At 63.1% G+C, this 26,685-nt stretch overlaps 1 protein-coding gene across 3 annotated transcripts; it reads right to left on the bottom strand.

The window, feature by feature from the left end:
* Window positions 1-3,556: 3,556 nt before the first annotated feature.
* On the bottom strand, window positions 3,557-26,106 carry INCENP (inner centromere protein). Of its 3 annotated transcripts, none has more exons than XM_055142033.1 (18): window positions 25,974-26,106; window positions 21,962-22,110; window positions 21,428-21,541; window positions 19,530-20,245; window positions 14,507-14,558; window positions 13,972-14,017; window positions 13,770-13,887; window positions 13,009-13,060; window positions 12,577-12,718; window positions 12,344-12,478; window positions 10,584-10,693; window positions 9,335-9,455; window positions 8,939-9,061; window positions 8,173-8,300; window positions 7,252-7,315; window positions 6,466-6,570; window positions 5,541-5,691; window positions 3,557-3,993 (listed from the first exon to the last, which is right to left on the bottom strand). In XM_055142033.1, exons 2-18 carry the CDS (start codon window positions 22,096-22,098, stop codon window positions 3,779-3,781), a joined length of 2,529 nt encoding a protein of 842 aa, XP_054998008.1. In that variant the 5' UTR covers window positions 22,099-22,110; window positions 25,974-26,106; the 3' UTR covers window positions 3,557-3,778. The 3 variants fall into 3 exon arrangements, with proteins under 3 accessions (XP_054998008.1, XP_054998010.1, XP_054998009.1); XM_055142035.1 differs by having other exon boundaries at window positions 6,466-6,567; XM_055142034.1 differs by having other exon boundaries at window positions 21,962-22,106.
* Window positions 26,107-26,685: the final 579 nt, after the last annotated feature.

The raw sequence follows: 26,685 nt of genomic DNA, 5'->3' as shown, positions 1-26,685 counted from the left end.
ACGACAGTGCTAAAAGTGCTATTTTTTTATAGGATCTTTGGATTTTTGTTGCTGTGCCCCACCTATTTAAATTTAGGTTGTGATTGGCACCCCATTAAATCTATAGACCAATGTCAGATTAATTGAAATCTTAAGGATAATAAGCTTCTTTTTTTTTTCTTTTTGGGTCACACCCAGCGAGGCACAGGGGTTACTCCTGGCTCTGCACTCAGGAATTACTCCTGGCGGCCCAGGGGACCATATGGGATGCTGGGAATCGAACCCGGGTCGGCTGCGTGCAAGGCAAACACCCTACCCGCTGTGCTATAGCTCCAGCCCCAGATTCACTAAAACTTTTAAGACTTTCTGTGCGAATGGCCCTGAGGGAGAGAGGCCTGGATTCCCTTCCCATCTCTGCTGAGGATGCAGGCAGTGCCTCGCTCCTAGGGGAACGGAATGTTTTCCTTCCTCCTCTGTTTCCTGGCTGAGACCATGCGGAGTGAGAAGGGCTTCCCGGAACGGGCTCTAGGCCTGAAATACTCATGTGCGCTGAAGCTACACACGGTCCTTCCTCATTAATTTGGACTTCCTGTTTTTTCTCCAGAGAACTGATTTTATGTATCTATCTTCCAAGAAATGTGTGTGCATCTCACCTCAGCTGTTCACTGTACATGTGTTCTCAAACACATCGATAAATATTTTTGTGCTACCTCTCTCATTTCTCAACGACCAGCTGGGGTTGAATGAAATGCCCTCTTCTATGACTGTTTTCTTTTTCCAATATTGCCTCTTGCTGCTCCCCCTTAATCTCCCTTCTGCTTTTCTTCTCTGCATGCAGAAGTGGCAGTCACTGACAAGAATTTTTTTTTTTACATAGGCATTTAATGTTTGAATTTCCCTCTTAGCATGCTTTAGTGGCATAACAAGATACAAGGGCAACACATAAGAAAAAAAAAATCAAAGATATTTCTATATACAAGCAATGAACAAGCAGAAACCAAAATTAGAGAAACAGCACCGTTCACAATTGCTCCAAGAAAACACTTAGCTATAAATCTGAGAAAAATTGTACAGGATTTTTATAAAAATGGTGATGGAAGAAAACAAAGACATCCAAAAATGGACATCATGTGTATGGCTAACTAGATTCACTCTCACACATAAGCGAATGCTCGCACATTGCATTATGGATTTAATGCAATCCTGGTCACACACGGATCAGGACTTTTGTAGAGATACACTGATTCTAAATGAATATAAAAGGCAAAAGAGGAGCAGCAAAATAAATGTTTAAAAGATTAAAGCTGCAGAATCACACAATCAGACTTCAAGATATATACATAAGGCCACAATAATCTTGTGCAAGGTGGTGTTCAAAGGGGAGAAACATCGGTGGAAAAGAATAAATGTCCAGAAACGCAGACCCACAACAATAAAGCTAACAGAATTCCAACAAAGACACAAGGGATTCCATGAAAACTCAGCTTTCAACATGATCCTAGAACAACCGGCCATCCATTTCTCTGGAGCAATGGCCAAAGAAATTAAAGTAAAAATATAAACCTCACTCCCCCCCAAAAAAAATATAACGTAAAACACAACAGAGATTTAAATGTAATATATATATATATGCATGTATATATATATGTATATATATATGTATATATATATATACAATGTGAACCATTAAGAAGAAAACAGAGGGGCTAGAGCAATAGCACAGCGGGTAGGGTGTTTGCCTTGCATGCAGTCGACCCAGGTTCGATTCCCAGCATCCCATATGGTCCCCTGAGCACCGCCAGGAGTAATTCCTGAGTGCAGAGCCAGGAGTAACCCCTGTACATCGCTGGGTGTGACCCGAAAAGCAAAAAAAAAAAAAAAAACAGAAGAAGAAAACAGAAAGGGTAATCTTTGAGATCCAAGAAATATCTTGCAGGCAAATTTCATCAAACAACACCCTGCCCCCCAAACTGAATAACCCGAACTTCACCAAAAGTAATGCCATTCTTCCTGACAAAGCTGCAAATGGAATCAATGCTAGGTGCATCTTTGACATTTGTTTCCGTAACAGACTCAACAGGAAAACAAGAGACCAGAGAGACACACCGGGGGCAACAAGAGCCCAGAGCAATGCTCCTTGCGTCCATCCCTGGCGCTCAGGAGGAAGGGGTGAGCTCCCACCCCATGCCCACGAAGAGGAACAGCTCAGGAGGTCACAAGCCCAGGTGCAGGTGAAGATGCTGAGCTCCCGTAGCTGTCCGCCGAATCACTTTCTCTCAAACGCATGTACGGGCCTGCTTAGGAGAAGGATTCTGACCCGGGTTTTAGGCGAAGGCACCAAACTCCCTTTCGCCTCAACACAAGTGTCTGGCCCGAGAGAGCACGAACAGAGAGCAAATCCGAACCGGGTGTTAAGATGCGCTTCGTTAGGGCCCGAGCGATGACAGCTGGTGGGGGGGCTTGCCTTGCACACAGCCGACCCAGGTTCAATCCCCGGCCCCCCTCAGGGTCCCTGAAGCCCTGCCAGGAGCAATTCCTAAGCACAGAGCCAGGAGCAAGCCCTGAACACTGCTCCGTGAGGTCCCAAAACAACAATAAAAATAAGCACTTAGTGGCACCAGGAGAATCCCAGACTCCGGGGAGTGACGGTGCCACTGTCCCGCCGTTCCCAGCGTTTCTCAGCCCTTTTCCTTGACTCCCTTCCTAGGTTCCTTCCTGTGGCCCCCTCTCCTCCCCCTCGCCTCTGTCACAGCATTCACTGACAAAATTTTCACCTGGGGTCCCCCTGGGATGGGGGGCCTGGGGCCCTCCGCTGAGTGAGCATTGGGCTCCAGCGAGCATGGATCCCGGGGAGGGGCTCCATCACTCTACAACAGGCCCAAGAAACTCTGCTGCCCCCCCAGACCTCAGCCATGGGGCAGCCGCTACACCAGAAGCTGCCCCGGTTGGGCTCAGCCCACCAGGGTCCTGCAAGCACTGGGCGTGGAGCCCGCAGCCGCCTGGTGAGAGGCCAGGGACACCTTCCAGGGCCCAGCTCTGCATGCAGCCTGGAGAGTGGACACACACACACACACACACACACACACACACACACAGACACACACACACACAAACCGGAAACCAGGAAAACACACACACATACACACCCTGGAAACCAGGAAAACACACACACCGGAAACCAGGAAAACACATACACACATCGGAAACCAGGAAAACACACACATACACACCGGAAACCAGGAAAACACACACACACACCCAGGAAACCAGGAAAACACACACACACACACACCAGAAACCAGGAAAACACACACACACACCGGAAACCAGGAACCCCCCCACCACACACACACCGGAAACCAAGAAAACACACACACACACACACACACACACACACCGGACACCAGGAACCCTCAGGAAACGGGTTCTCAGGGCCGGCCAGAGACGGCCACCCGAAGTGCCCTCCACGTGGGCCCCCGGAGCACTGGCCGCAGGGGCAGGGAGAGGGCCTCCGTCCTCCAGCCTTTCCCGAGTCTAGAGTGCCCCCGCCCCACCGCCGTCACACCCACAGCAGGCGGAAAGGAACAGACTTTATTAAGAAACGGTCTCTCAAACTCCAGAGGCTAAAACTTGCTGCGTGACAACAATCTATTTACAGAGCCAGCGCCGGGCAGTCCTGGGCCTGCTGCCCCCTGCCCCGCCGGCCAGCCGGCCAGCCCGGCGCTGACCCCGCAGGCCCGGGTCCCCCTGGCGGGCCACCGCACAGAGGATGCCTACACGCAGGGGGGCCCCGCGGGCCTCAGTACTTCTTCAGGCTGTAGGCCAGGCCGCTGAGCCCGCGCGGGGCCTGCAGGGGCGGCGAGTTCCACACGGCCGAGCTGGTGCGCTTGTGGTAGCGCGGCTTGTTCTTCTTGAAGATGTCCTCCAGGTCCAGCGGCGGGATGGAGCCGAAGAGGTCCAGCAGGTCCCAGGGCTGGTAGTACTGGTGGATGATGGCCTGGCTGAGCTGGGTGCCTGGGGGACATGAGGGGGGTGGGGTCAGGGAAGGCCCCGCCCCCTCAGGGTGCCCTTCCCTCCCCCACCTCCCCCTCTTCTTCTTCCTTTTCCTGCTCCTCTTCCTGCTCCTCCTTCCTTCTCCCCCTCCCCTCCCCCTTCCCCCCTCTTCCTCTTCTTCCTCTTCCTGCTCCTCCTTCCCTCCCCTGCTCCCCTTCCCTACTCTCCTCCCCCTCCCCATCCCCCTTCCCCTCTTCCTCTTCTTCCTCTTCCTGCTCCTCCTTCCCTCTCCTCCTCCCCTTCCCTACTCCCCTCCCCATCCCCCTTCCCCTCTTCCTCTTCTTCCTCTTCCTGCTCCTCCTTCCCTCTCCTCCTCCCCATCCCCCTTTCCCTCTTCCTCTTCTTCCTCTTCCTTCTCCTCCTTCCCTCTCCTCCTCCCCTCCCCCTCCCCCTTCCCCCCTCTTCCTCTTCTTCCTCTTCCTTCTCCTCCTTCCCTCTCCTCCTCCCCTCCCCCTCCCCCTTCCCTCCTCTTCCTCTTCTTCCTCTTCCTGTTCCTCCTTCCCTCTCCCCCTCCCCATCCCCTTTCCCCCCTCTCCCTCACCATCTCCTTCCTTTACCCTCCCCCTGCCCCTCCCCCTCCTCCCCATCTCTCTCTCACCCCTCCCCCCGCCTTCCCCTTCCCTCGCTCCCTTCCCCTCCCCCCTCCCCCTTCCCCCCTCTCCCCCACCATCTCCTTCCTTCACCCTCCCACCCTCCCCCCCCTCCTCCCCATCTCCCTCCTCCCCCCCGCCTTCCCCTTCCCTCACTCCCTTCTCTCCCTCCCATTCCTCCTCTTCCTCCTCCACCTCCTGCAACAGCTCCTGTCATCTGGGCCTAACATGGGTCCTCAGGGCAGTCCCCAGGCCCGGCGGTGTCCCCGGTCCCCCTACCCCAAGGAGACACATCCCCCACTCTCCCCCCTTTAGAAAAGGGGACTGACCCAAGCCAGGTGGCTGGCAGGGCCCTAGGACTAAGCACAGGGCTGTGCTCAGCTGCCCTGGGCAGCCCATCAGCCCCCCAGACACTCCCCCCCCAGCCCCCAGCACTGCCCTGAGGAGACGCGCCCTCCCCCCCACCTGCTGCCCAGGGCAGGTGCTGGCAGAGGGGGCCTCGGGTGGAGGCGGGGTCAGACTGGGGGGGTTCAGAGTCAGAACAGGAGGCACCCACCAGGCCCAGAGCCCCTCCCCCACCCGCCAGCCTCTCCCTGGGCCCCAGGGAATTGCCTCCTGCCCAGGAGACCAGACTGGCAAGGGCTCCAGGGGCTCCAGGGCCCCCCCCACCAGCCCACCTCAGATACCTGCTGTCAGCTCTGGGCCTGAGGCCACACGGACACTGTCCCCGCACCCACCCTCTGTGTCCGTCCCCCGTCCCAGACCTCCGCAGGCGCTGGGTGCTTGGACGCCACCACCACGCTGAGTCGGAGCCCACCTCACCAGCCTGCCCTGCTGGGCCCGAGCCACAGCCCCCACGGCACGTCTGCTCGGGGCACGCGGGAGCCACTGGGTCGCCCAGGCCCTGCCCCCACTCACCGCGCGCCCAGGAGGGGATGGGCTTCCGGGGATGGGCCTCGTCGTCCGTGGAGTCGTCGCTGTTCAGGTCCATCCCATAGTTGTCTGGGTTGATCTTGGGGGTGCTGCGCGGCCCCTGCGGCGTCATCTGGTAGGAGGTGCAGGCTGGGGACTGGCAGGGTGGTGCGGTGGTCAGCGCCCGGCTCGGACACCTTCCAGACCGCACCCCCACTGGGTACAGCTACGGCCAGGGTGTTCTCTCGGGGGCACCCCTAACGTGCCCCATCTGCCTTCCCCCAAGTGCCCGTGTCACACCCCAACCCCGACGGACGGGCCTGACCAGGGGCCTCCAGGCCTGAGGGTGGGTCCCTCAAGGACAGTATCAGCGCCCTCAGGCCCCCATCCTTCCCGCCACCCCAGGGCCCGGGGCCTGCGGGTCAGGAGGAGGCGCCACCAGGCGTGGACCCCCGTCCTGCGGTGGCATGGGCGGAAACCAGGAGAGCTCCTGAGGCCAGGGACGTCCGTCTGGCTGGGCTGGGGCAGAGAGCAGAGTCTCGGCCCCTTAGAGAGCAGCTCCAGAGAGAAGGTGCAAAACGGTCACACTTGGAAGAGCAGCGAGAGCCGCCGGCTCTGATACTTTCCTTTCCTTTAACAGATCTTCTGGGGGGCAGGGGCTGGGGTCACAGCCGGCGGTGCTCAGGAGTCACTCCTGGAGGGCTCAGGGAGCCACACGCTCCCGGCCCCCGACAGGTGTTTTTAAATATATTCCTAGTGCAGCTTAGCTGCTTCTTTCCCTGCCTAAACTCGACCCTGAGATTAAGAGAAAATACACAGAAGCCAAAAACACAGTAACCAAAACCCCCGGCCGGCTTGGTCCTTCCTCTCTCTCTCTCTCGCCCATGTCCACGGCCTGCGCTGGGAGTGCGAGCGCCTTCGTCCTGCCCACCTGCACGTCCACGGTCACGTTCAGGGCCTTGCTGGCCGCGGCTTCCTTGGCCTTCCTCTCCTGCTCCTCCTGCAGCCGCTGCTCAGCCAGACGCTGCTGCTCCTCCTGGACACAGCACGGGGCAGGCTCAGTGCACACATGTGTGTGTGTGTGTGTGTGTGTGTGTGTGTGTGTGTGTGAGCAAGCACGAGGCAGGGCTCAGTGCATGTGTGTGTGTCTGACCACATATGTGTATGTGTAAGCAAGCACAGGGCAAGGCTTAGTATACATGCATGTGAGCACACGTGTGCATGTGTAAGCAAGCACAGCGCAGGGCTCAGTGCATGAGTATGTGTGCACAAGGGCAAGTGTGCATGTATAAGCATGGGGCAGGGCTCAGTGTGTCCATGCATGTGTGTATGTGTCTGTGTGTGTGTGAGCAAACGTGTGCATGTGTAAGCATGGGGCAGGGCTCAGTGTGTACGTGTCTGTGTGCCTGGATGTGCCTGTGTGTGTGAGCGCGTGTGCATGTATAACCATGAGGCAGGGCTCAGAGACTGTACACATGCATGTGTGTGTGTGTGTGTGTGTGTGTGTGTGTGTGTGTGTGTGTGTGTGTGTACACGTGCACATGTGCTGCAGGGCAGGGCTCTGTGTGTGAATGTGCATGTGCGTCCATGTCAGTGTGTGTCTGTGTGTCTCAGTGTGGGGGTACAATGGGGTGCTCCCCGCCTGTGCCAGCCCCCCCCAGCCAGGCTGGCAGGGTGGCCCCGGGCAGCCTCCCCCCGAAGCCGGGCTCCCTCCTACCTTTCTCTTCCTCTCCTCCTGCTCGCGCTGCAGCTGCAGGGCCTTCTCGCGCTCCTGCTGCTCCCTGCGGACACAGCGGGGCCATCAGGGTGGCTGCCCGGAAGGGCGCCCAACGGGCAAGGTGTCTGCCTGCGGGTGCCGGGGGCTCCCCAGGGCCCTGAGCTTGGGCCCATCCCTTCCACACAGCGGAGACTCCGCCGAGCCTCGGGCGAGGCTGCTGTACCGGGAGGCTCATCGATCGCCTTCCCCAGCATCAATCGGGGATCAATGATCCCCAGCACAGTTTCCTGTCACCATCCTGACCAGAGCGGGGACCCCGAAACACCTCCACCTACGATCTCCTGCACCTGGACCAGTCGCCGGCCCCCATGGCCCTGTGCCCGGCCGGGGGGGCAGTGACACAGTGGGGACACCCTATAGCACAGGCGGCCAGGGTGAAGCACGTGTAAAGTTACCCCCATGGGCCCCTCAAATCCCCAGCACCAGCCAGCACCGTCTAACTCTGGCCCCAGCCGTGGCCCCCTCCCAGCCTGTCCCTGACGCTAGGGGGCCAGGACACCCCCGTGCCCAACACCTCAGCCCTCGGGGACCAACTCCCCACCGTCCCCTGCACCCCCAGGCAGCACCAACACGGGCTTCCCGGCGGTGGAGGGGGAGAGGCAGCCACGGGCCTGGTGTGGGTAGGGGTCGTCTGTCAAGAGGACAGCCAAGCCCCTGGACGCCATAAACTCAGCGCGGGCACCGGGGCCAGCACACGGGGTTCTGGGCGCCCGCCGGGCTGCAGAACGGGGAGCTGGGTTTGAAGGCAGGAGGTGCTTGCGGCCCCTCCGCAGACCCCCTCACCCCCCAAGAGCCCCCTCCAGACTCAGCAGGTCCTCCCCGAGGGCAGGGCGGGGCTGGGGGACGAGCGCGGGGCCGCACCTCTCGGCCCGCAGCCGCTCCTGCTCGCGCTGCTCCGCCTGCCGCTTGGCCTCGGCCGCCTTCCGCTGCCGCTCCTGCTCCTCCTCCTTCCGCCTCTGCTGCAGCTCCAGGCGGCGCCGCTCCTCCTCCTGCAAGGCCAGGACCATCATGGGACAGGGTGGGATAGGGCGGGACTGACCATGGGCAGGTCCCCCTTCCATGGGGGTGTGACCTGCTGTGGAGGCGGGGCCTGCCGTGGGGCAGGGCCTGCCGTGGGGCGGGGCCTGCCGTGGGGGGGAGAAGATGCTCCCGCCCATCGGAGCCCGTCAGGGGCTGGGGTTGGGCCACCCCGAAGCTCCCCAAGGCCGCTCAGGCTGCAGAGTGAAGGCCGCGCAGGGCCCGGGCTCTGTGACACCGGCCAGGCCTGGCCCATCTCGGTTCTGGGCACACGCGGACCAGCACCAGGAAGGCGGCGCCAATGTCCCAATGCTCCGCCAACTGGGCCATCCCTTCTCGGGCTGCCCCTCCCGGCAGTCAGACCAACCGGGAGAAAGTATCTAGAAGAGGGGACCAGGCCACGCCCCTACTCTGCCGGAGACTCTCATCCTCCAAATCAAAACAGAGAGGTCGCCTACCCTGCCCAAGGTCACACAGCCAATCACCTGGCACAGAGGGTCCTGAATCCCAGGTTCTGGGACCCAAAAGTGCTCAGGGGAAAAAAAAAAAAGGTGCCTGTGTCCACCCCACCAGAGGGCCAGAGACGACGTGACCCTGCGTCCTCCCTTACCTGCTGCTGCCACCGGAGCCTGCGGGCCTCCTCCTCCTGCTTCCGGCGGGCCTCCACCTCCTCCAACTTCCGGGCCGCCGCCTTCTTCCTGGCCTTCTCCTCGGCCAGCCGCTCCTCCTTGGCCTGCAAGCCCCCCACCAGCACCATTGGAGCCGCTCGGCCGCAGGCTCAGCCCTGCGGACCATGCAGGACAGGCAGACCACTGGCCCCCGGGTGCCCCAGGGCCTGGGAGGGGGCAGCACGGTGGGTGCGGCCAGCAAAGGGCTGCCCCTGGGCACGGCAAAGGCCTTCAGCCCTTGACTGGAGGGAACTGCAGGGGAGGGACCAGATGCGAGGCAGACTCGCGACCCATGGGTCAGAAGGCAGGGGTCGGAGGGCACAGGGCCACGCTCGCACCTTCTCGTTCTTCTCCTCGATCTGGGCGAACTTCTGCTCGATCTGCTTCTTCTTTTCCTCCTTGATCTGCTCCACCCGCTCGCGGGCCTGCAGCACCTTGCGGAGACGCTCCTCGCGCTTCCTGCGGGCAGGGGCAGCGATAGGGCCCAGTCCTGGGCAGGCCTTGGGGGCGGAGGAGGCGGGGGAGGGGCGGGGATGGCCAGGTGGTGGAGTAGGAATAGTCCTGGGATGAGGCAGGGCCAGCAGATAGGTTAAAAGCCTGCCATGAGGCGTGGCCTGCTGTGGGGGCGGGGCCTGTCATGCAGCAATGTGGGGATAGGGGGCAGATCCAGCTGTGGGGCAGGCGGGGCCAGTCATGGGCCAGGAGCAGACCAGCCATGGGGGCCTGCCATGGGGCAAGGTGGGGACAGGGCCCGGCCGTAGGGTGGGGTGGACAGGGCCTGTCGTGGGGCAGGGGCGGGGCCAGCCGTGGAAGGAGGCCTCCCTTTCGTGGGGGCACGGTCTGCTGTGAGGGTGTGGCCTGTCCTGGTGCAAGGTGGGGTGGGGCTGACCATGAGCAGGTGGGATAGGGTGGGACTGACCATGAGCAGGTCCCCCTTCCATGGGGATGTGACCTGCTGTGGAGGCGTGGCCTGCCATGGGGCGTGGCCTGCCGTGAGGCGGGGCCTGCCGTGGGGCGGGGCCTGCCGTGGGGCGGGGCCTGCCGTGGGGCGGGGCCTGCCGTGGGGCGGGGCCTGCCGTGGGGCGGGGCCTGCCGTGGGGCGGGGCCTGCCGTGGGGCGGGGCCTGCCGTAGGGCGGGGCCTGCCGTGGTGGGGAGAAGATGCTGCCATGAGGCATGGCCAGCTGTGGGGGCAGGGGTGGGGCCGGCCGTGGGCCCCCTGCCGTGGGGGCGTGGTCAGTTGTGGGGGCGGGGCCTGTCCTGCAGCAGTGTGGGAGGGGGCAGGGGGCAGATCCAGCTGTGGGGAGGGTGGGGCCCGTCATGGAACTGGAGTGGGCCAGCCATGGGGGCCTGCCATGGGGCATGGCCTGCCATAGGGCAAGGCAGGGGCGGAGCCGGCCATGGGGGCGGGGTCTGCCGTGGGGTGGGCAGGGTCTGTCGTGGGGCAGGGGTGGGGCCAGTCCTTGGGCCGGCCGTGGGAGGGGCCCCCTTTCGTGGGGGCATGGCCGGCCGTGGGGCGGGGCCGGCCGTGGGGCGGGGCCGGCCGTGGGGCGGGGCCGGCCGTGGGGGCGGGCTTGGGGGTCACTTACAGCTTGGCCTCCTCTAGGCGCCTCCGCTTGTCCTCCTCCACCTTCTGCCGGCGCAGCTGCTCGGCCTCCTCTTTCCGCCGCAGGTTCTCCAGGCGCTGCCGCTCCTTCTCCTGGGGGAGAAGCGGGCGCAGCTGAGTGGGGACAAGCCCCTAACCCGGCCCCCAGGCCTGCCTCCCAGAGCCACCGTCTGTCCTCCAGGGGCCCTTTGAGCCCCCTTTGTGCACAAGTCGTTCAAAGTCAGGGTCAGAGTCGATGTTCACTGATAACCGTGCAGAAGGGCGGGGGAAGGAGCAGAGGGGCCACTCGGGGCAGAGAAGCAGCTCCCACTGACGGGCCTTATGCCTATGTAACAGCAGCAATGCCACCAACTCCATGGCCTTATGCTGGATACACAGACACACACACACACCCCCAGTCACATCGGAGCGTCCAGGGTGCAAGTGAAAATCACCCCAGAAACCAGGGGAGCTCAGCTCAGCTGTCCTGGGTGGGGCAGTGCATCGGCACTGCCCCAGCGCCAGGTGCGGGAGCACCGCAAACCAGCTCAGGACGCCCAAGGGCCAAAGACAACCTCAGTGACATTTACAGAACTGGGGCCGAGAGACAGCATAGCGGGGAGGGCACTTGTCTTGGGTTCGATCCCGGCACCCCATGGGGGTCCCCGAGCACTGCCAGGAGTGATTCCCGGGTGCACCGTGAGCACTGAGACGCAGGCGGGGCGCGTCCCATCCTCGCTGCGGGCTTCCTCTCTGCATCTCCAGGCCGAGGGTGCTGCTGGGCGCCGCTCCGCAGAGACCCCAGCCAAGCAGCACCTCAACCCTTTTCCAGGCCTCCCCCACCCCTCCAGCCCAGCCCGGTCCGCTCTGGATGAATGCCCTTGCATTCACCTAGGGCCCCTGTGCTGCCCGAGGGCAGGTGACAGGGACCTGGGCAGAAGGGAAAGGGCCCCCTCCGGGTGGGAACCGCCCCCCACAAGTCTGTCCCCAGAGCAGCAGAGGCCAGAGCCCACCGCCAGCGTGTGGGGGCCTAGTGTGATGCTCAGGCCCCAGGGAAGGCCCTCGCCCAGCAGAGCCTCAGGACAGGCTGCAGCAAAATCCCCTGGGGCATTTGCGTGCACCCAGGGGAAAAGGCGCCCAGGAAGCCGCACCAGGCCCAGGGGGGCAGGTCCCGGCCCCTTAGGGCACCCTCACTCCCGGCTCAGCCCAGCGGTTCCAGGAACAGCGTCCACGGTCCCCACCGCCAGCCGGCCTCCACCTGGGGCTAACTGCTCCCCTAAATGCTCCCGGGGAGGGGAGAGGGCGAGAGAGGCTCGGGGACCATGACATCACAACAAATCTCAGACGAGACTCACCTGGTGTCCTCGTGGGCCCTCAGGGGGGGCCCAGAGCTGGAGGGGTGAGGAGAGGAGGAGGTGGGGCTGAGGGGGGGGTGGCTAAGAGGAACCCTTGGAGGTGCAGTCAGGGCGCACAGTCCCAGGCCCGGACAGGCCCCGAGACTCGTCCTCCCGGGAAGAGTCCAGAGCCAAGGGACCGGGGCCGGCCACCCACCACTGCCCAGTTCCGGTGTGAGGGTTCCTAGGGTGGGTGAGTGTGCAGGAGGGACGGGCGGCTAAGTGACAGGGACGGGAAAGGCGCGACTTACAACGAAGCTGCACTGCGGAGAGGAGAGAGGAGAGAGGAGAGTCAGGGCAGCCAGGCCCCCCCACAGGCACCCCACCGGGGCGGGCCGGGGGCAGAGTCGGGCCCACCGCGGCCACTCACCTTGGGGTCCACGCGCAGGGGCGTGTTGCGCTTGATGAAGGACTTCATGACGCTGCTGCGGGAGGCTGAGGTCGGGGTCATGAGCATCTGGTTCCGCTGGACCGTGTGCAGGAAGGTCCGCAGGGGCCGCACCACCTGCAAGGGGGCAGGGCTCAGGCACGGGGCCGGGGTGGCACCCAGCGGAGAGCGGGCAGCAGGCAGCAGAGAGCGGGCAGCGGGCACTGGCCACTCACCTTGCTGGCAGGGCAGGGTGGGGACGGGGTCTTGCTCCTGGGGGGCTGCAGCTCCTCCTCTTCCTCCTCTTCCTCCTCCTCATCGTCCAGCTGCAGCTCCTCGTCCAGCTCATTCACCGCCTGCCGATAGCTTCGCTTCCTCCTGCAGAGGCCGAGCCAGCAGCCCTGTCAGGGGGCCACCCTGGGGCGACCCCCCACCCCGGCGCCCTCCGAACGCCTAAGCCCAGGGCGTGTCTGCGGCCAGACCTAGCTCTGGACTCAGGGCTGGGGTCTCCAGACCCAGGGGGAGGGGAAGGACCATCCTAGGGGCTGGCCTGCAAGCAGGAGGGTCCTCTCTCGGCCAGCGGCAGCTCCCCGCCCAGTCTCCCCTGCCCGCGTCCTGCCGGTCACAACCGCGGGCCCCTGACCCCGGGGCCCTTCCCCGAGGCGCACCTGGCACTGAGGGGCTGCTCCTTGGTGCCGTCTGCTTGGTCCGCCTTGGCCTCTGGAATGAACAACAGCGATGCCGAGCCGGGCACGGGGACAAGGGGGCTTCAGGGGGAGGAGGCCTGGGCAGCAGCCCCGGCACAGACAGGCCCACCAGAGCCCGGGGGCAAGGGGCAGAGCATCAGGCCTAGCCCCAATGGGTCGCACGACTGCACGCGCCCACCCAGAGACCGCCCCTTGCACAGAGCAGGGCACCCCACCGAGGGGGCCCCACAGGCCCTCCACACCGAGGTGGGGGACCCCACTATGCAGAATGGGCATATGGGGGGCTCAGGGGAGCCTGCCTGGAGAAGGCACCCATCCCTCCCCACCCCGCCAAGGGACACCCCCCCCCCGCTCCAGGGCCACTGCGGTCCTGACGTGGTCACTCCCGCCACGGAGGCTGAGCCAGGCAGGGCAGCCCACGGCGGCTCCATCCTCTACAGGCGGGGACAAGCCCGGCGTCCTGACCACAGCCCGTAGCTGGTCCCTGCCCTCAGAGTGGGGCGCACGGCCTCGACCACCGCGAGCCCCTGCACCAGACGCCTTGCCCCTGTGTGGCGCCCCCAGGAACCTCCTGCCACAGGGTAGGAGGCGGGAGCCGTGGAGGTCGGTGGCCAAGGGCCCCTCGGCCCAGGACATGAGACTCTCACACAGTCAGATGCAGCCGTCGGGGAGGGGGATGTCGCAGGGGGAGGGGTGTCTCTGGGGCGGGTCCCGCCACTCACCGGGAAAGCCGTCCGGGGGCGTGTGCGGGTCCGCAGCCACAGCCTGGGAGCCCGGTGTGCTGGCGGCGATCTTGGTGGCCCCGCAGGGCCCTGGGGAACTCTGGTCGTTGTTGGGGACCTGAGGGCGAGGTAGGTGCTGGCAGCGTGTCCCCAGGGCCAGGAAGGAGCTGCGGGCACCCCGTCCCACGCCCACCCGCCTCACCTCCGGCTCAGCCGACTCCGCGGGCTCCGGGCCCTTCTGCAGGGAACTGAAAGAAAGCAGAGCAGGTGGCTTTGGGGACGCGCCTGGCCGGCCCCAGCGGCCCCAGGACCCTCATCCCCGGGCGCTGAGGGAAGAAGGCGTGGACGCCCGGGCCGGGGCCCACACCCACCACCCCAGGCGAGCCCCTCTCCACGGGCCTCAGCCCCAGGCCCCGTCTCCTCTGCTGACACGTGACCACAGGCCCCAGAGCTGCAAGTCTGCCAGGCCCCAAACACCGGCCCAGGCTCCCACTGCCCCCCCTCCCCCGCCACGAGAGGGAGCACGGGTGCCACGCGGGTGCCATGCAGGCCGGAGCGTGACCCAAGAGCGAGAGCGGCCCAGCCCCCACACCCACCACATCCCAGCCAAGACGTGGCTCCTCAGATGGGCCCATCCGTGGGCCCCTGGGGAAAAGCTGGGCAGAGTCCCACCCCCCACCCTATCGGCCACTGCCCGCTCAGCCTGGAGCCGCCCTGTGCCCTGGAATGCAACTCACCCGACTTTCTGGGGCACCTCCACGTTCAGGAGCCTCTCCAGGTAACTGTGGCCTGCGGGGGGGAAACGCAGAGACGCCCTGAGAAAAGGTCTCCAGGGTCGCCTGGGAGTCGGGGAGCTGCTTTCAGGCTGCCCGCCACCACCCCAGGACACGCCCTCACGCTCCGTCCCTCTCCTAAGAGACGCCCGCTGGCAACATGCGCCCACCCCCACCTCCCCCGCCCAAGAGACTTAACAACACGCGCACCATGGATGGGTCCCACCATGGTCCCACTATGGTGGGGAGAAGCTTGTGCAGCAGGTGGATCTCAAGATGTCAAGGACCCCAGGATGCCCGGCCGCCCCCCACCATACATCCTTCCAGTACTACTCGCCAAACCCACGGTGGGCACGGGGCGGGCGCGGGACAAGTGTCTGAAGCAGCCAGGGAGGCTGGGCTGCCACCTGCCCCCTCTCGGGACAACATGCCCGGGGTCAGGAGGGCGTGCTGGACGGGAGCAGGCCACGACCAGAGCCTGATGACAGACAGAGGCCTTAGGGACCGTGCGGGAGCAGTGGGTACGTGACCTGAAACGTGGGAGCCGTAACCCTAAAACATGGGAACACACACAGCCTGGTACAACCAGGGCTCCCTTGATAATATTTTTTTTTTCTTTTTGGGTCACACCCAGCAATGCTCAGGGGTTACTCCTGGCTTTGCACTCAGGAATTACTCCTACCCGCTGTGCTATCGCTCCGGCCCCAATATTTTTTTTTTTAATCTAAGAGAAAAGAACATCGTCCTTGGGGCTGGAGTGATAGCACAGTGGGTAGGGCGGTTGCCTTGCACGCGACCGACCCAGGTTCGATTCCCAGCATCCCATAGAGTCCCCAGAGCACCGCCAGGAGTGATTCCTGAGCACAGAGCCAGGAGTCACCCCTGTTTATCGCCAGGTGTGACCCAAAAAGAAAAGAAAAAGAAAAGAACGTCGTTGATGAAGATGTGCCAACTCCGGTAGGGCTGGACAGAGCAGCAGGTAAGGAGCTGGCCTTGCACACGAATGACCCGGGTTTACTCCCCAGCATCCCCTAGGGTGCCCCCCACCCCCCCCACCCGAGGCCTGCCAAGGAGGAGGGATTCCTGAGCACAGAGCCAGGAGCAACCCCTGAGCACTGTCGGGTGTGGCCCCAAATCAAACAAAGAAGAAGATATGAAGGTCCGGAGCAAGGCTGGGGGTTCAGCAGGACACTTGATCCCAACCCCAGAACAACTTGTACCACTGCCCATCCCCGCCCCCCAGGACAGCCCGGAGTGGCACTGCTGCGGATAGCCCTGGTGGTCCCTGACACCACGGGACCCTGTTGGCTGAGGACTTCCAGGAGGGACCCCCAGGTCTCGTGGGGACAGCTGGGGAGGCCCCCACCGGGCAGTAAAGAGTGAGACACCTGGTCGGCGGGGCGGCCCCACTTACAGGGCTTACAGGGAGGAGAGTGCGGACCCCTGCAAGGGGCAACACACCGTCACAGCACGCGGGGACCCAGCAGGCACCCACAGGCTTGTGACGCAGCCTCCGCCCCACAGACCGGCCACCCGACCCTCCTGTCCCCGCGACCGCAGATCTCGGCCAGGCCAATAATGTCCCCCCTCCCCGTGGCCCCACACAGCAGCGGGGATGCAGGACAGGGGCCCAGGCCACGCCCAGCCCCACAGTGGACAGCAGTGATGCTGCTTTCGGATGTCAGCGGAAAGGGGCCGGGAACCCTGCAACGCCGAAGCACGGCCTCAACCCTGATCAGCGCCAGAGAGTGAAAGGGGAGGGGGGGGCAGCGCGTTCCTGAGCCCTGAGGTTGGAATTCCTAAAGCAGGAACTCTCGGACCTCAGGAGCTCTTGGGCGCCACCACTGGGAAGACTGGGGGCAAGCGCAAGGCCAGAAGCTGGGAGCAGACAGAGGCATCAGGCCCTCAAAGGCCGAGAAGAGAGGGGCCAGAGAGATGGTGCAGTGGATAGGGCACTCGCCTTGCCTACGGCAGACGTGAGCGCCAGCAGGAGTATTTCAAGTGCAGAGTAAGCCCTGAGCATGGCCGGGTGTGGCCCAAAAGCAAACAGGCAAACAAACAAAAAAAAGGACGGAGAAAAGCGAGGCCAGCAGGGCTGGTACCGGAGGACAGGGGCAGAGGCGGCCAAGTCCAAGGGGAGAGGGGAGACGAGCCTGCACAGAACCCGTGGGGCACGGCGGTCGGGCCCGGGGAGCAAGCAAGCAGGACAGGCTGACGGTTCTGGTAGGTCCTGCGGCCACTTCCCCCTCGTGGCCTCACCTGCCCCTGCCCCGCTGACCCCAGGGCCTCCCGACCCTGCTCTGCGGTGGCGGGCATCACACAAGTGACCGCACAAGCCCCTCGCCAGCCCAGGGACCCCACTGGCCGGCCCTGGGATGGCAGCGCCCCCTAGTGCCAGCTAAGGCGGAGAAGGGATCAGCAGGCCAGGAAATGGCCAAGGCCAGGCTCTGCCCACCCCCGCCCTGCCCCCCCCACCCCCGTGCATAAATGCAGGGGAGCCTCCAGGAGGAGCCTGCTGCAGGGGGGCCCCTCCAGAACCTGGCCCCTGGCCCTGCTGCAGAGACCCTCTCCCTATGTGCCACACACCCCCATTTCTTTGCCAACGAGCCTGGACTCGGGGCAGGGTGCTCCACAGTGGCCTGCAAAGGCTTCCAAAGCCCCAGGTCCTGGCTGGCCACCTGCTCACTCACCCTCCATGAGCCGTGTCCTCCCCCTGCCCCCCATCCCCGAGGAGGCTGAGGGCAAAGCGCCGCGTCTGGGGGAACACACCTCAAATACCTCAAACCCACCTCGGAGACGCCCCCAGAGGCTGGGCGTCGGCCCACCCTCCCGGGGGCCAGCCTGGCCATGCCTGCACTCAGGGGTGGGGGGACACCCAGCAGAGGCGTGTCCAGCACCGAGACGGGCCCCTCTGCCCACCTCCAAGGCAGGTATCACCACCACGGAACACATGGGGAAACTGAGGTTCGGACGGGGAGGGGGCTGGGGCTTCGCCTCCTGGTCGGACCATCTCCCTCCTACCCCCCTTAAGCTGCAGGTGGGCCAGGGGCGCGGAGTCAGCCGGGATGAGGTCAGGTGCAAATTCACTCAGCGGCGTGGCCCGCGGTGGGAAGGGCTGGGTGGGGGTGGGGCGATGAGTCAGAACAGTTGAAGACTGGGCCCCCACGCGTGTGGTCCGAGGGAAACCCGGGCCTGCCCGGACCCACATCCCTCGCGTGCTGCCTCGGTCCCCTTTCCCTCGGGAGGGTCTGGCCCGGGGAACCTCCAAGGCCAGAGAGAACGGCTCAGGCCTGGGGGAAAGCCGGGTGTGGACAGAGGCTGCGTGGGCCAGCCCCGAGCAGGCGGTTCCTGGGAGAGCCCCTCACTGAGTGGGGGTACAAGAGGCAAACGTGCCCCCTCTTCCCGACTTACGGACCCCCTGGCCTCCTCAGCCCTCACTTCACCCTCCGTAAGCGGGGGGCCCGCAGCACATGTCCAGAGGATGCCGCGACCCTTGCTAGCAAGCCTAGCCCCCCAGTATCCTCCGACGGCAGCCGCCTTCTGGGCGTCCCCGCCTGCTCGCTCCCTGCCTTCCTCTGCCTCTCTGCGCGCGCGGCGCCAGAAAGCACTCAGCAACCGCTCAGAGCCCACATCCTGTCTCAGGGCCGGACCCCAGGAGCCACCCTCCCTCCCAGCTACCCCCTCTCAGACCACACCCCCTCCCAGCTACCCCCTCTCAAGGACACCCTTCCCCTCCTTTTTTTATTCCCCCTTTTGAAGTCTGCCCCACAGTCTCGGGGATCACCCCGGGCTAGCTCTGGGGAGCATATGGGATGCCGGGGAGCAAACCCGGGCCGGCCGTGTGCACGGCAAGGCCCTCCCTGCTGCACCGTCACTCCGGCTACACTGACTGGCGCTCTGGCTTCCCTCTGTTTTTCCGGCTGGTGAAGGTTCAGGCATGAACCTCCTCCTCCATGCAGCCCGCCTGCCCTCTAGACCTGCCCTCGGTGACATCTGCTCCCCCTGAGGCAAGGAGCCCACAGGGGTCTGGTGGTGACCAAGCAACCAGCACTCCCGGGAATTCATGGCAGGGTCTGCTCTAAGCACCCTGGCGAGGGCAGACAGGCACTAAGGGTCCTTGGAAGCGACAGTATTATTACCCCGGCGGGCAGGTGCAAAGCTGAGGTCTGCGGAGGAGCGCCCGTGAGTGACCACAGACCACGGGCCAGAGGCCGGTCAGTGGGCAAGCTGGACTCACTGATCTGTCCCTCCCGGAACACACCACCTGTGGTGAGAAGTCACGTCTCTAACCCTCGACTCCCTCAGGGTTTCTCTCCTAGGAAGCAGCCCCAGCCTGGGGGACCCTAAGTGAGCCCCTCCAGCAGTCTGCACGGAGGTGGAACCAGAAGGTGGAACCAGAAGGCGGGGCTCCATCGGAGCTGTCTCACACGCCAGCCACGGTTCCAAGCGGCTACTCAAACGGAAGCCAAGTAAAAACAGGTGTCAGTGGGGCTGGAGCAATAGCTCAGCGGGGAGGGCGTTTGCCTTGCACGAGGCCGACCCGGGTTCGATTCCCAGCATCCCATAGGGTCCCCCGAGCACCGCCAGGAGTGATTCCTGAGTGCAGAGCCAGGAGTAACCCCTGAGCATCGCCGGGTGTGACCCAAAAAGCAGAAAAAAAAAAAAAAAAGGGTGTCAGAAATTCAAATCCAGCTCCTCAATCACCCGCGCCACATCCGGAGGGGCTCAGTGGCCACGCCATTGGGTCAGCAGCCCCCGGACCCTGAGTCAGACGCTGTCCACTCGCCAGCTGCGCAGGGCCGGCCAGGATGAGCAGTGGGCCACAGCCTCGGCAGCTGCCTCCACCCTCAGCCCTCCGGGCCACAACGCGGCTGTCTGACCGGGCACATCCCGTTGGAAGCTCGAGGCGCAGCTCCCCAAACCGTCCCCCCACCAAAGCTAACCCAGGCCGCTGGGGACCCCCTCCCCGCCACCCCCACAGACTCACAAATGATGCGGGCCGAGGCACTGGGCTCTTCCGGGTCCTTCTTGGCGATCCTGCTGGACCTGCGGACCGGGAACTCCTGCTTGGCCACCAGGGCGAACTTCTCGGCCAGCGAGACCTGCGCCTTCTGGTTGCTCGAGGCTAGCAGGCTGCGCCGCGGCGGCCGCGGGTCCAAGCGGGCACCCGTGGGCGTGGCACAGTTCGGGGGCAGGAGGGGCATCAGCGCCCGCTCCTGCCATGGGGAGGCCGGCGAGTCCCGCGGGCCCGGGGGCGTCTGGGCGATCCTGAGCTTGGAGGCGGACCGCCCGGTTCCGGGCGCTCGGCCCTTGGCGTCCTGGGGCGTGGTCAGCAGCTGGCTCACGGCGGCCACGGGCCCGGGCGGGGGCGTCGTGGGGGTGGGGTCCCCGTCGGAGGAGGGCGCCGGGGCCAGCTGCCTGAGCTGCTCCTCGGCGCTGTGGCGCTCCCGGGCCCGGATCTGCACCACCGGCACCAGCGCGGGCGGGGCGGGGCTGGACTCGGGCCTCGGGGAGGCGGCGGTGGGAGACTCGGGGATGGGCGCGGGCACGGCTGGGGGGGCGGGGGCGGCCGCGGCCGTGGCACGGGTCACGCGCCGCAGGACGGGGCTTTCCCCGGCCGCCGTGACCAGCTTCTCCGCCTTGTCCTTGCTGCGGAGCTGCCGGGAGAGCCGCTGGCTGCTCCGCTTCTTCTTGCGCGACAACCTGCCGGGCGCGGAGGCGCGGGGGTGAGGCGGCCCCTCCGGGCTGGGGGGGGCGGCCACCCCCAAAAACCAGGCATCCCAGGAGCCCGCGGACCAGCCAGGGGAGGGGGCAGGGCTAGGCTCGCCCCGCTGGTCCTGAGACGCCCAGGCCACTCGCTTCCCTGCCTCAGTCTCCCTCCTCGCACGCCAGCAAGGACACCACACCTCCCAAGCCGTGGGAGGGCCCCCAGCCAGCGCCCCTCACCAGGGGAGGTCCCCCGCGGGCCAGCTCCCTGCTGTGGTGGGGACACCACCATCTCCTCAGCTGCAAGGAGGCCCGAGTGGCAGAACTACTTCTCCAACACACACCCCGACCCCCACCCCTGCAGATGGGGAAACTGAGGCCCAGACAGCTGCGACAGGGCCCAGTCGGCATGGCCAGCCCACCAGAGCCAGCGCTGCAAGCAGGGACACAGAAAAAACGGCAACAGGGACAGGGACCAGCCCCCAGGTCTGCACCTCCAGGCTCTTTCACCCAAGCAGAAAGCGGGGTTCCCTTTCCTCTCCCACCTCTGCGATGAGACTCAGATTCCACCTCCCTCCACGCACACGCAAGCTGTTCACATCAGTACACAGGAGCACGCACATACAATACACATAAGTACACGGGCACACACCCACATGTACGCACAGACAATACACATAAGTACTGGAGCATGCACACACGCACAAACAACACATATAAGTACTTGAGCACACACACACACAAACAACACATATAAGTACTCGAGCACACACAAACACACATAAGTACTTGAGCACGCATACATGCACAGATAACACACATAAGTACTCGAGCACGCATACATGCACAGACAACACACATAAGTACTCGGGCACGCATACATGCACAGACAACACACATAAGTACTCGGGCACTCATACATGCACAGACAACACACATAAATACTCAGGCACATACATACACACAGACAACACACAAAAGTAAGCAGGCACACACCCATTCACACACACACATGCTCCAGTCCGCTAGCCCCTCATCCATCTGCACGCCAGCATGGTCCTCACTGTAACCCCGTGTTTCCTGCACATCTGCTCCCAGCCAACACCCGTGCACCCAGCTCCCTGGTGGGCACCTGGCCCTGCCGCCCCACTGCCAGCTGACCCAGACTGGCACCCCCACCTTTTCCGGACGGGGTCTCTGTTTTCATCCTGAACATACGAGATCCGCCTCTTCTTTGACCGGTTCTTCTGAGACGGAGTCTTGGGCATCAGCTCCGGCTCTTTGCTAAACTCCCTGTTTGGGCCGGAGAGACTGTTCTGTAAGGCACTGGCCATGCATACCGACACCACTTAAGGTCCCTGAGCCCCTTCAGGAGTGACCCCTGAGCACAGAGCCAGGAGTAAGCCCTGAGCACCTCCAGGTGTGGCCCAAAACCCAAAAACAATGTCTCTGGTTGGCAGAAGGGTGATACTCGAGGCTGCCCACCAACCACTGCCCCGCCCTGTCTTTCCTAGCGGGTGGGGGCGACAAGCAGCACCCCAAGGCCATGTGCAAGCCACCTGCCTTCGCCTAGAGCCAGGGAGGGGCTCCCAGGGCCCACCCTGAGGCCCAGTCCCCACCTCTCCTTCCTCTTCCTGCTACTAAACGGGGGCCCCCAGGAGGGACCCCACACAGCCTGGGGGGGCAGTGCGGGTGCCTCGGACTGGCCCTCACCGGGTGAACATGCGCACGGCCTCCTCCTCGATCTCCTCCAGCCACACCAGGTCCTTGTTGTCCACATTGCGGACAAACTCCAGCAGCTTCTGGTCACACAGCTCCAGCAGGTGAATGGGCCCCGGGGCGCTCCCCATGGTGCTGTCTGGCTGGGGCAGGCAGAGGGCACAGGATTAGGGGGCTGGGGCCTTCCACACAGCAGGAGCTGGACAGGCTGCTGTGTCCACCCCCCGCCATCGCCACAGAACCCCGGGGCTCGGCCGGCTTGGTCACTCCCAGACTGCGGGATCCCACACGCCAATCGCCAGCTTCCTCGCCACGGGGAGGCCACGCTACTCCCTCTCCGACAGCCTCCCAGATAGCCACACCTGGACAGACTCCACGGGAGGGGACACTGCCATGGGAGGGGACACTGCCACGGGAGGCCACACTGCCATGAGGCCACAGTGCCACGGGAGGCCACACCACCATGGAAGGGCACAATGCATGGGAGGCCACAACACCACAGGAGGCCATACTGCCACAGGAGGGGACAATGACATGGGAGGGGATACCACCATGGGAGGCCACACCGCCACGGAAGGGGACACTGCCACAGAAAGGCACACTGCTCGGGAGGTCACATTGCATGGGAGGCCACACTGCACGGGAGGTCACACTGCCACAGAAGTACATACTGCCACCGAAGGCCACACTGCCATGAGTCCACACTGCCACAGGAGGCCACACTGCCACGGCAGGGCACACTGCCACAGAAGTACGTATTGCCACCAGAGGCCACACTGCCACGGGAGGCGATATTGCCATGGAAGGGCACACTGCCACAGGCGGCCACACTTCCCAGTCCACTCCGGCAACAAGTCTTCCTTACCTAGAGCCTGACAGGGTGGCCAGGTGCGTCCTCAGGCACATCCGCAGCGGCAACCAGAGGACCCCCACCCTCTACCCACCCTGCTCCGGTTCTGCCCCAGCTTTCTGGTGGGCAGTAAGTCACGGCCACCTCACATGACATAACTGATCCCCAGCTTCAGGTGAACAGGCATCCAACCATCCCTCCGAACGACCAGTGGATAATGGGGTTCTGAGCTCGGAAGGGGCCAGTAAAAGGGCCCCCGAGAGACAGCGACTTCCCTAGGGGCTCCCCAAAACTCCCCCGACAGATGCCCTGGAGACAGACCCGGGGCCAGAGCAGGAGCAAAGAGCAAAGATTTGTTTCAAACTCCTGGGAAGGGGCTGGAGCCATAGCACAGTGGGTAGGGCGTTTGCCTTGCACGTGGCTGACCCGGGTTTGATTCCCAGCATCTCATATGGTCCCCTGAGCACCGCCAGGGGTGATTCCTGAGTGCAGAACCAGGAGTGACCCCTGAGCATTGCTGGGTGTGACCCAAAAAAAAAAAAAGCAAAAAAAAAAATCAAAATCCTGGGCAGGCACAAAAATAAAACCAATGTTCATTTCTTACCAAACAAGCACTCAGACATTCTCCTTAAGACACTGTGAGGGCAGAATGGGGGTACAAGGAACACAAGCAGGGGGAAAACAAATGCCCCCAGCAACAGACACTGACATGTGGTCTTCAGTGAGGCAAAGCGGGGACACTAGGACAATGGGGGGATGAGTGGACATGGTGGGGAGGGGCTTGCGATGCCTGAAATCCTGGCATTAACAATGTAATCCACAGTGCCCAAAATAAAATTTAATAAAATATGAAAAAAAAAACACAGCAAAGGGTCAGGCAGGGACGAAGTACCCTGGACAGAAGCTCAGTGACCAAATGGGTGAATGAATGAAAGAACAAATGAACAGGTGGTGGTAAGTCACAGTAGATGGCAGGTCTCACGCCAAGGCAGGGGAGCGTGCCCCCCTCCTGTCCAGCACCCCACCGACACCCTCAAAGTCCAAGAACCACTCAAAGCTCACTCTCCCACCTACAACGGGAGCTCCGGCAGAGAGGGGCTGAGCTACTGACGCCTCAAGCCTCCTGGGGCTGCCTGCGGCCTGATTTCCAGGGCACCCGGGCCTTGGTTCCGCAAGCCTGGCACGACCCTCCTCGCTCCACCGCCCTTGGGCCTCAGCTCCATCCAGGAGAGTTCTGGGCACGGGACCTGCGTGGCAGGGCCTCCAGCCACTCTCTGCCCGCTGGACGTTCTGGCAACGCCCTGCAGGTCTCGCAGCTCAGAACCAGAGCCTGGCACAGTGCCCCGCGGGAAAGGGCCTTGACTGCATGACTGACGCCATCAGATGCTCAACACCTGAAGTTACACACTCCGCGCGGGAAACAATCGAGTGAGTTCACTCTCCGCAAGCCAGGGCCCGTGCCGTGCTTGCCCAAGGCCCCGGCTCCTTTGAGGTGCCAAGGGCTGCCCCAATCGGGGCAGGGCCAAACGGGCCAGACTTCAGGGCCAGCCCTGCAAAGTGCTGACCTGGGGGACAGGTCGTTCTCCATGGACACCCTGCAGGCTTCCCATAATGCAACCCCCACACACCCCCGTCCCCGCCCCCGACCCCCACATCCCCCGGGAGCTCAATGCCAGCCAAGAGCAGAACCGCTGTCAGGAGCCAGGAAAAGAGGAAGATGCAGAAGAAAAACCAAGGGCCTTTCAGAAGTCCTTGTTGAACAGGGTGAAGTGGGTGCGAGGGTCTTTCACAAAATAAATGCCCAAGAGTCTGGGCTTCATCCCAGGAACGTCTGCTCTCGGCAGATGGCAGTGCTGCCTAGCTAAGGCTCACCGCGGGCTGGAGAGCTAGTACAGAGGGTCAGGGGGCCGTCCCTGCACGCGGCAGACTCAGGCTAGATCCCTGGTATTATCAAGGGTCCCCTGAGCTACTGCAGGGTGCAGCCCACTGAGATCAAATAAAAAGAAAGAAAGAAAGAAAGAAAGAAAGAAAGAAAGAAAGAAAGAAAGAAAGAAAGAAAGAAAGAAAGAAGGAAGGAAGGAAGGAAGGAAGGAAGGAAGGAAGGAAGGAAGGAAGGAAGGAAGGAAGGAAGGAAAAAGAAAGTCTCATGGTAATTTCTGTAATGTAGGAGGGTGGTGACAGCAATGACCCTGACCAAGGGATAAGACTGGTAGCAAGAATCAGGTGGCCACGGAGAGCAGTCAGAAGCTCCCCTCCCTCCCCAGCAGCACCTGCCCCCATGCACACATCGGAAAACTCACCTTCCTATATTGCAATGCTCTTATACCCCCAACTTTCCTTCCACACCCGACACCTGCCTTGGAGGGCCCCCCCCACCCTTGGGCAGCTCGGGTTCTTGAGAGGGTGCAGGGAGTGGGGCGCCTCTGGGGATGGTCACAGCACCTCTTCCCAGAGACGGAGTCCACCAAGCTCGGGTCGGGCAGCAGCAGCCGCGTGAGGTCCCAACCACGACCTCACAGACGCCGCCGCCGCCCCGTGCAGGAGAGGAAACAAACCCGCCGGGACCGGGCCGGAGGGGAGCCAAAGGCGCCAGGTAAAACCCCGGCGGACGCGTCCACTCCAGCCCGAGACCGGAGCCCCGAGGTCTCCGGGGCACCTGCGGGACGGCGGCGCGATGGCCGGGGATGGCCCGGAGTGGACCGGGGTGGACGTGAGCCCCTGACAGCAAAACGTGTTGGCCGAGAGACAAAGATAAGCGGCCGCAGGAGCCTCCCGAACAGGTTGCATTTAAAATGCAGCTCGGGGAGGGTTAGCTGCACGGTGCAGACCTGTGGCCTAATTCCATCCAACACCCCGGCTGGGTGCGCGCTTCCTGCGCGTCCCCGACGCTCCACAAAGGGCTGCCTAGGCGCACCGCAAGGCACCGGGCACCCGGGGAGGCCACCGGGTCACTCTCTCGGAACCTGGTTGCCCGGGTGGTCGGCGGGAGGGGGGCCGTCCGGAGAAGATTCTCGGCTCCCGGGGCTACGACAGGTCGCCTCGCCGTTTGAATGAGGTGGACCCGGGCCACTGCCAGGCCTCGGGGGCTCCGGCTAGCCGCAGGGCTACTCAATCCTCTGCCCCCTGGCCTCGCGATGCGCGCCCGCGTCCACTTACTCGACTGCACCGCGTCCCCCAAGAGCTGCGGCGATCCAAGAGTGGCGTCCTCCCTCGCAGTGCCCCCCACCCGCCAAACCCCGAAATCCTGGCCTCCTGGGTCAGAGGAAGCACTGGGGCGGTGCAGCGCGGGCGGGCGAAACCTACGATTTTCAAAACTGAAGGTCCCACCAATCGCTGGCCGTGTGGTCTGGGCGGCTGCAAACTTCTGAGCCAATCAGGTCAAAGGAAGCGCTGATCGGACTATCTATTGGTTCATGGACTTGTCATTCTGCGGGACTAAGCGAACAGGAAAGGAAGCTTTGAAACTTTAACCGGCTCAACTTCCGGGAGCGGCCACCCGCGGCCGAGCGAAGGTACGGCCCCGCGATAGCGTCGCAGGAGGAACTACAAGCCCCAGCATGCCCTGCGAAGGCTCCCGCGGTGTGGGCGGGACGTTCGGAGCGTCCACTTTCCCCGCCTTCTGCACGCGTCTTTTTGGGTCATCCAGCTTTCCCATACAGACGCCCAATCGCATTTTTTTTATTTCCGATTTCCTCCACTTCTCGAAGTGAAAAATCAGCAAAACCAGAAAAGTTTATTTGTAAATCGCTCCGGAGTTTCTATTTCCATAAAGATCAAGGGACAGATCTTGGGTCATTAGAGCCTGACGCCCACCTAAGGTTTTCATCACTGTTTCTTGAGAGCCCCGATCGGTCCCGCCACCTTCTAC

The sequence above is a fragment of the Sorex araneus genome, chromosome 6, assembly GCF_027595985.1.
Source record: "Sorex araneus isolate mSorAra2 chromosome 6, mSorAra2.pri, whole genome shotgun sequence".
Taxonomy (NCBI): domain Eukaryota; kingdom Metazoa; phylum Chordata; class Mammalia; order Eulipotyphla; family Soricidae; genus Sorex; species Sorex araneus.
The sequence above is the reverse complement of the archived record's forward strand: the minus strand, read 5'-3'. Positions and strand labels throughout refer to the sequence as shown.